This window comes from Carlito syrichta, unplaced genomic scaffold (genome assembly GCF_000164805.1).
Source record: "Carlito syrichta isolate Samal-C Ts95f unplaced genomic scaffold, Tarsius_syrichta-2.0.1 Scaffold115704, whole genome shotgun sequence".
In the NCBI taxonomy this organism is placed as follows: domain Eukaryota; kingdom Metazoa; phylum Chordata; class Mammalia; order Primates; family Tarsiidae; genus Carlito; species Carlito syrichta.
The window spans coordinates 4,331-12,969 of record NW_007059800.1 but is presented as its reverse complement, the minus strand read 5'-3'; the positions used below and the strand labels follow the sequence as shown (position 1 = coordinate 12,969).

Here is an 8,639-nt window from a genome sequence, read left to right as displayed (position 1 = left end):
GTCCGGGAAGACCGGGTCAGGCATTGTTTTCCTGCCTATTGTTCCAGTCCCGCGCCCCCCGCCCCAAGTTGCGGGAGTTTGGGGAGAGTCTGGGGAGCGGCGAGCGAACTCCCCGCGCCCCGCACCGCCCGCGTCGGGGCTGCCGGGGGAGTGTTTACCTGCGGGGCGTCCCCTCCCGCCCGGTTATTTTGGTCCCGGCTCTGGGAGGAAGAGGTCGGGGGGGGGTCACCCCCCCTCGCTTCCGGATGCGGGGAGGAGCGGAATTGGGCCGGGAGGAGAGGGGTCCCAGGGGAGAGGGGACTCCTCAAATCCTCCGGGAAGAGCCGAGCAGAGGAGAGAGGTTGTGCCGGGGGCCGGGATCGGGAAGAGGGAGGTTTGGAGTTTCCCCCAGCAGCACATGGCTGGGAGTTAACTCCTTGAGGAATCTTGCCGAGGGCGCAGGCTGGCATCTCCCGCCTGCCTGGCACCGGCAGCGCCCTCCCCCCTTCCTGGGACAACGCTTAAGGCTCTGGCTGTGGGCTCTTCCCGCCACTGTCCGCTCCGTCACCAGCCCTGCACCTGCCCGCGGCCTTGACTTTTGACCTGTACCTGTGATCGTCAGAGGCAGACGAGAGGTCCCCTAGGCCCCCTGCCTCCCCGCCTCGTCCCTTACTGGCCCTTTAAGAAATCCCCCCCCATGACAACAAAACGTGTTTGACTGTTGTGACTGTTGTCCTCTCTGGTTTTCACTCTTCCCGATGTCGAAGCCGGGAAACAAGTCCAGAGAGGGCGTGGGGGGAAGCTCTTCTGGAAGTTTAAGGTCAAGGACTCGGACTTCCCGCCCCTGTTTGGAGCGCTTGGGCGTGTAGCTGAAGGCGGGCGTTGCACTGCCGGGCGTTGCACTGCCGGGCGTGCCTGTGGTCCTGCCGTCTCGAGAGTGACCTCCGGCGGGGGGAACAGTCCCCCCTGCTGGAACTGGCTCTGGTCTTCTGGAGTCACCACCTTTTTCCCAGTGACTCTGGGGGAAAGCCCGTGGCTGACAGCTCTGCTCAGTGACTGTCCTCCCCACCCCCAGCTTGCTATGGCATCGTTCAGGTGCCGACGGGACCCTGGTTCTGCCGGAAATGTGAATCTCAGGAGCGAGCAGCCAGGGTGGTGAGTTGCGGCTCCCCCTCACCTGCCCCTCGCCCCTCCCGCACACCTGAGCGGCTCCGGCGGAGCTGGGGGCCTTGAGCTGCGCTAGGGTGGGACTGCTCTGTCACAGGGACTTCCTGTTTCCTGCACACCTATCGCCGGCCAGCCCATCTCTCCCTCAGCCCTTCCTCCCTCTGCCCCACCTCAGGCCTGGGGACTTTGGTTTTTGTTTGAACTTTTTGTCATGGAAAGTTTCCGGCCCGTGGGAGAGTGGAGGGCGCTGTAAGTAAATTTCTTGTCCCCACCCTTGCCCTCAACAGCAGTCATGTCATGGCGAGGTCTCTCTCCGCTGTTCCCCCACCCCCCTTTTTTCATCCTGGGGCCTCTGTTGAATGTGTTGAGGGAAGGCCAGCAACACAGGTCCCCAACCCCTGTGCCCCCTTGCATTGGCAGAGGTGTGAGCTGTGCCCACACAAGGACGGGGCATTGAAGAGGACTGACAATGGAGGTGAGGTGGGCCCATCCGGGGAGGTCAGCCGCGGTCCCTGAGCAGGAATGGGGATGTGGGAGTGGGGCGTTGGGCAGGAGCCCTGGGTCTTTTCCCTGGCTGGCCCTGGAGTTTGACGGGAAGGCTGCAGAGGCAGGAAGGCCACTCGAGGGGTGGGTTTTTGGCTTGCCCTCCCCCGCTGAGGCCGCCCCACACTGCCCCAGGCTGGGCCCATGTGGTGTGCGCCCTCTACATCCCCGAGGTGCAGTTTGCCAACGTGCTCACCATGGAGCCCATCGTGCTGCAATACGTGCCCCATGATCGCTTCAACAAGGTCAGCGGCCCCGCCCCTGCCGTGCCCCGCACCCGTCCCCTCTCTGACCAGGGTCCCTCCCGCGCTTTCTTCACCAGTGTAGTTTGATTCTGCCCAACCGACACTTCCAGGGAACTCAGGGGCCGGAGAACCTAGCCCCAAACATGTGCTCCTGGATGGAGTAGCTCCCTGGGGTGGTACTGCGGGGTTCATTCATTCGCTCGCTGGGCACAGCTTATTGAGTGCCTGCTGTGTGCTGACCTGGTGCAAGGTGCCTGGCCCCGCAGAGCTCTGTCCCGATCAAGACAGATGCACTGCCTGCTCTGTGGGGGAAGACTGAGTATCAGGAAACAGGCAAATACAGGCAATGTGATGGGGGCTGTGAAGAAAATGCAGCAGTGAAATAAGTATGGCCTGCTGGTCTCGCGTTAGATCGAGTGGTCACGGAGGGGGACAGTTAGCTGAGACCTAGGGCATGAGAAGGAGCCAGGCTTGAGGAGGATAAGATCCCCAGGCTCCAGGCAGAAGAAAGCATGGGCCAGGGCCCTGGGGAATAGGCTCCCGGTGGGCGAGACAGGCCCATCCCTGGCCTCTGAGAGCGCATTATCTATGAACTTTGCTTCCTGGTACAGCAGCCCTGGCCACATGTGGTTGTGTAAATTCATGACCACCAGGTACGACTTAGAATCCAGTTCTCAGTCACACAAGCCACACATTTCCAGTGCTAATAGCTCGTGTGACTTGTGGCTACTGTACCGGACAGTGTGGGTTAGAGAACATTTCCATCACTGTAGAAAGTTATTGGTTCATACCAATTTTGGATGGGGAGAGGATGGAATTGAGTTGAGGCTGAAAGGCCAGGCAGGACAGGGGCTCCCAGGAGGAGGGGACGACTGTGCTGTGTCCTGTAGACGTGTTACATCTGTGAGGAGCAGGGCCGGGAGAGCAAAGCAGCCTCAGGAGCCTGCATGACCTGCAACCGCCATGGATGTCGTCAAGCTTTCCATGTCACCTGGTGAGACCCCTTCCCCCGCCATCCCCAAGTTTTGTCGTGGATGGCCGCTGATTGGGCACATCCTAGCTGCTGTCTCTTTGGTGGTCTTGGTCTTGCCTCAGCAGGGGTCCAGGCGGGTGAGGGGAGGGTGGCCAGGCTGGCCCACGGCCACAGCCAACTCAGGCTGACCTCTCCTGCCTAGCGCCCAAATGGCAGGCCTGCTGTGTGAGGAAGAAGTGTTGGAGGTGGACAACGTCAAGTACTGCGGCTACTGCAAATACCACTTCAGCAAGATGGTTAGTCCCGCCCGCCGGCACCCAGCCACCCGCCAGCTGTGGGTGGAGGGTGTGGGCTCTGGGCCAGAGTGATGCCTGGTGCTGGGGGACAGAGAGGGAAAGAGCCCAGGCCCGGCCCTGGAGGAGCACCATTCCATGGGGAATGCATTAAAGCCCAGCGTCAGGGCTGTTTGTCAGAGCTGAGCAAAGTGGCCCACCCAGGAAGACCGAGCTCAGACCCTGCCTGTCAGCCCAGGAGGCTTCAAGGAAGAGATAGCATTTAAGCTGCGTGGAGGTGGGAATAAAAATACGAGCCACCGTTTGCGTGGGAGTCAACATTTACTATGTTCCAGCCTCTATACCAAGCTCCTTCCACGTGCTGTGCTGTGGGAGCCTCCCTGCAGCCTCAGGACTAGAGGTGGTGTGTTTTTCCCATTTTTCAGATGAGTAAACCAAGGCTCAGCAGCATTATGTGACTTACCTTGCAGCTGACGGGTGGCATTCAGAGCAGGTAGCTTGATGGAGAAGCTCCCTGGGACACACAGAGAAACCAGGCTCAGACAGAGAGACTGGCGGGCGAATGGGGTGTTAGCAGGGCCCAAGGATTGGCTGGAGGCGGGGGCTGTCCCATGCATGGAGAAACTGGCATGTGGCGGAGCTGGGACATGTCCGGAGAGGTCAGCTGTGGCTCGGACGTTCCCTGGCCACAGGCTCTAAGGCTCGTAAGCAGGAGAGTAACATGATCAGATTTGTTTTTTAGGAAGATTACCCGGGCAGCCGCCATGAGGCTGAATCTGAAGGGCTGAGGCTGGTGGCTGGGAGACAGCTGTCATCAGGGGGGTGGAGGGATGAGGCTGCATGCTAGAACCATCTCTAGGTAGACTTGCCTGAATGTGGGGGTGCAGAGAAGCAGGAGTTGGGGTACCATTTAGGATCTGGACGCATGGAGCTTGAACACCTGAGGGCGCCATGAACAGGGTACAGCTGGCTTCTATGGGCTACACGTATATCTTGGTGTACGCCTGTCACCCTGGTATTGTTATTGGCTCCCCTCTTTCTTTTTTCTTTTACTTTTTTGAGTTGGAGTCACTCTGTTGCCCAGGCTGGGGTGCAGTGGCACGCTCATGGCCACTGCAGCCTCAACCTGCTGGGCTCAGGTGATCCTTCCACCTCACCCTTCCAAATAGCTGGAACCACAGGTGCACGCCACCACACCTGGTGAATTTTTTGATTTATTGTAGAGACAAGGTCTTGCCAAGTTGCCCAGGCTGGTCTTGAACCCCTGGACTTGGGCAGTCCTCTTGGCTCTGCCTCCCAAAGAGCTGGGATTACAGGCATGAGCCACCATGCCCTGGCTGGCTTCTCCTTTCATCTTCAAAAGTGTCCTGGTTTAATCATAAATTATATGGTCACCTTGGTTTCAGGGTTGGTTGAAAACTTAGGACAAGGCCGGGAGCTTGGTTTGGTTTGCAAGAGGTGCCACGTGGAGACTTTTGGATTGACTGGGTATCAGACCCTTGGGCAGGGTGATTGTGGCAGCCCCACGGTATCCACAAGGATAGGCAGGGGGCAGGTGAGAGGGAGGTTCTGTGGGGCCCGGCACTCAGCGAGACAGGAGCCACCTGGTCAGATGAGGCCTGAAATCTGCCCTTGGATTTGGCAGCCGAGAGGTAGCTGGTGACCTTAGAGGGAACAGCTGCCAGCCCGGGTGAGGCCAAGACTGGGGGTGCATTAGGGAAGGGGTGGGAGGCAGCCCTGGTGGGAGGAGGCCGCTGAAGGCTGTTTGGCCTGTTGGCGAGGGTTACTTCCCCCTTCTGGTTGAGGGCAGCATAGCCTTCGGGACAGGTGCATGCATGGCATTTGGTGGAGGGCACGGGCTGGGAGCAAGGGAGAAGGATATGATGGCTGGCGCAGTGTTGGGGAGGGGTGTGTGATGTGCAGGAGAGCGTGGGCTCCTCTCGAGTGTCCCCTGCACATCCTTCGCCCCAGGGAAGGAGGTGGAAATGGGCCAGGGCTCTACCTTCCCAAGAGGGGCCGGAGGGCAGCATGGAAAGAGCAAGAGACCTGAGCCTCGCTCAGGGCCAAGTCAGGCCCCGGCCTCCTCTGGGCCTCAGTTGTTTAATCTGTACGTTGGCTAAGCCAGCTGGAAAGTGCTTGGATTTCCAGGTTGGAGCATGCCCTTCTGCCAAGCAGGGCATCGTGGAGCACATGAGTTCCCCTTAGTGACGGGCAGGGCAGGTGGGAACAGCCCCCGGTGTTGTCTGGCCTTCTGGAAATTTTCCCTAAGCTGGTGAGGAGAGGGCTTGGCAATTTTCCATTCTCCCCCCAGAAGACATCCCGGCATACCAGCGGGGGCAGCGGAGGAGGCGGCGGTGGTAGTAGCGGCAGTGGCAGCACAGGGGGAGGTGGCAGTGGCTTCATCTCTGGCAGGAGAAGCCGGTCAGCCTCGCCATCCACCCAGCAGGAGAAGCACCCCACCCACCATGAGAGGGGCCAGAAGAAGGTAGACACCCTTCCCTCCCTCCTCCCGCCACACTCCCATATTCAGACTCAGAGCCACCCCGGGGTGCCCGGGGCTCCATGCCTGCCCTTTTCCTTCCTCTGAGGCCGCTGAGGGGACGGGAGGGGCTGAGGAAGTGCGGCATGGGGGTCCTGGAGGGTGAGGGGCCTGCTTCTGTGGCTGTCTGTGCCTGTGCTCCTCCCTGTGATGTGACAGTGTCCCCCAAGCCCAGACACACGGCCCTGCACATTGCACACATCTCCAACCGTCCAGCCATACACCGGCCCTGTATAGGCGCACATGTCTGTGTCTTCTCGTGCCATGTATCACCATGTGCCCTGCTTCTGTCCCTCTGCACGGTCCTGTCCCAGGTGGACACTCTTGCAGGTGTATGCTCACGTGTCATGCTCTGTGTCACTGGCGTGATAATGGGACAGGCTATTTTTAGCAGGCACGGAGGGTGGGGGAGGGGCCGCTGGCTCTCAGCGGAACTTGCATGAGCCACGCCTGTCCAGCCAGCTTCCATCCCTCCCTGGGGAGAGGTGGTGCTCACAAAGCCCCGTCCTTGCGAGGGGTCAGCCCCCCATATCCCCATGGTATGTAGATCCTCACCCAGACAGCCCCCCCGTACAATACCTTGGTGACCTTTCCCTCCCAGAGTCGAAAGGACAAAGAACGCCTTAAACAGAAGCACAAGAAGCGGCCTGAGTCACCCCCCAGCATCCTTACCCCACCTGTGGTCCCCACTGCTGACAAGGTATGGCCCGAGTCAGGAGGGAGGTGAGGTGTGAGGGGTCCGGGTGAGCCGGGGACCAGGCACTGTCCTTACAGCTTCAGGTTGGCCAGCGGCACTCCCCTTCCCGCCGCATACCTCCTGGGCCGTCTTCTAGCCTAGAGGGGGCCTGTGCCCTCAGCCCTGTCAGTCACTGGCCAACCCTGGAGGTGGAGGGTGAGAAGAGGGTACTGGTTGCCAGATGTTCACATCTGCCTCTGTCCAGACAGAGGGCCTCAGCACTGGGCTCTTCTCTGCAGAAGGTGGGGGTACAACACTCTGGCCTTTTTTCCAAATTCCTGGGACCTGGCCCCCAGAGATACGCAGAGGACACCCCCATCCCCTAGGATGCCCCAAGCCTGTCACCCAGCCACATTCCCACTCCGTGCAGGTTGGAGGGCCTGAAAGTGCCGGCCAAGGAGGCGGGGTGGGGGCAGGCCCCTGCACAACACCCGAAAGCCCCACCTATTCTTCAGGGGCATGTTGGCAGGCCTGTTTCTAGAAACAGGCGGCATCTGGATGAGCAGCGGGCAGGCCCTGCGCTGGGCCTGGGAATCCCTAATCCAGAACACCATCACCACTCTTCCCTGCAACCTGCCCTCCCCATGGGAGAAGGGGCTGGGACACTGCCTTCTCCTGTCGCCATGACTGCCCGTTCACCTCCACCTGCCTCTGAGGTTGGCAGAACTCTGGGCATCTTAGCAGGAGGCTCAGGTATCGGGTTTCCAGGGTGATGTTACTGTGGCAACTGCCCCAGTAACCCTCGCCCCTCCCTGCTTCCAGAGCTCACCTGGAGAGTGCGTCATCACGCCCTCTGACCCTTCCAGGGGCCTGCAGGCAGGTGGCAAGAAAGACCAGTAACTGGGGGTCTTGCTGGAGAATTCTGCCATCCCCATCCCCCGCCCCCCTATCTCAGCTCCCCTTCCCCCAGCCCCTCTTCCCTTGCTCTCAGAGCCACATCTGGCTCCCTTCAGAACTCCAGCTGTTGAAAAGAACAAAGAGGAAGACAGAGACCAGGGCTCCACCCGCGGAGGGGCAATGCAGGGTGGCTTTCGTTCCCCATCTATCCTCCCTCCAGCATTTGTCTGTTGAACATGATTGGCTGCATACCTGGGCTCCACCAGAAGGAAAGGTGCCGTCCCTGGCAAGAGTAGGCAGCACAGACGGACCACACATGACCGGCTGTCTTCCAGACCCGAGGGGGGAAGGGCTATGTGGGGGTTAGTTCACTTCATATTCAAGATAATCCAGAGAAGTCATATCTTACTAACCCCATTTACTAAACGAAGCTGCCAAGGCACAGCAAGGGTAAGGAACTTGCCTATAAGCACACAGCTAGCCAGTGGTAGAGTTGAGCTCTGAATGTAGGCGGTCTGGCTGGAAGGCCTGTGCTCTCTACCACCACACAGGGCTGTCTCTGTGTGTATTAATAGCTGCCACCATCAGACTCATTTATTGACCTCACACTGTGTATCTGGCATTGTGCTTCTTGTAACTGTCCATGTATGCATAATTCACCCATAAGCACACGGAAGCGCCTTGGGGTTGAGACAGGTCAGCAGAGCACGGGGTGAAGGGCAGAGCCCGCAGCCTACCCTGCTCTGCCTGGCCCCAGAGCCCATGTTCCATCCACCTCACCCTGCTGCCCTCAGAGGTTACTGTGGCCTCAGGCATGGGACAGCCCATTCCAGCGGGGAGGGGCAGCAGTCAATGTGGAGACATGCGTGCGTGGGCTCTGGAAGTAAGGGCAGAGCAACTAGTTCCACCCAGGTATTTGAGAGGCTTGGTGGAGAAGGACTTCTGCGCTGGGCTTGAAGGGTGAGAGGTTTCCCAGGAAGAGTGAAGACAGGTCTCCTGGCCAGGCCTGGTGCCTGTGAGCTCAGCTCTGGGAAGAGCTCAGCGCTCATAATGGGCACGCTCAGCCTGGCAGGAGCAGGGAGTGGGTGGCGGCAACCCCAGGGGGCTCAAGGATGGGCCAGCCAAGCCCCTTCTGTGTTCCCTCTTCCTGGCTGCCACTGTCCAGACCCCTTCAGCCCCTAGTATTTGTTGTTTTTTGTTGTTGTTGTTGTTGTTTGAGTTGGAGTCTCACTCTGTCGCCCAGACTGCAGTGCAGTGGCCGCTCCCAGCCACCGCAGCCTCGACCTGCTGGGCTCCGGCGATCCTTCCGCCTCAGCCTTCCGAGTAG

The 8,639-nt window shown here is 59.7% G+C and overlaps 1 protein-coding gene across 1 annotated transcript in view; it reads left to right on the top strand.

Annotated features, from left to right (window-relative positions):
- Positions 1 to 1,053: 1,053 nt before the first annotated feature.
- Positions 1,054 to 8,639, top strand: part of LOC103276105 (protein AF-17) — an 11,020-nt gene continuing 3,434 nt past the window's right edge. The window contains exons 1-7 of the mRNA XM_021706439.1: positions 1,054 to 1,134; positions 1,567 to 1,621; positions 1,825 to 1,934; positions 2,825 to 2,928; positions 3,110 to 3,203; positions 5,512 to 5,685; positions 6,341 to 6,439. Coding sequence (XP_021562114.1) covers positions 1,887 to 1,934; positions 2,825 to 2,928; positions 3,110 to 3,203; positions 5,512 to 5,685; positions 6,341 to 6,439 — 519 coding nt within the window. The 5' untranslated portion in view covers positions 1,054 to 1,134; positions 1,567 to 1,621; positions 1,825 to 1,886. The remainder of the gene's footprint in view (positions 1,135 to 1,566; positions 1,622 to 1,824; positions 1,935 to 2,824; positions 2,929 to 3,109; positions 3,204 to 5,511; positions 5,686 to 6,340; positions 6,440 to 8,639) is intronic.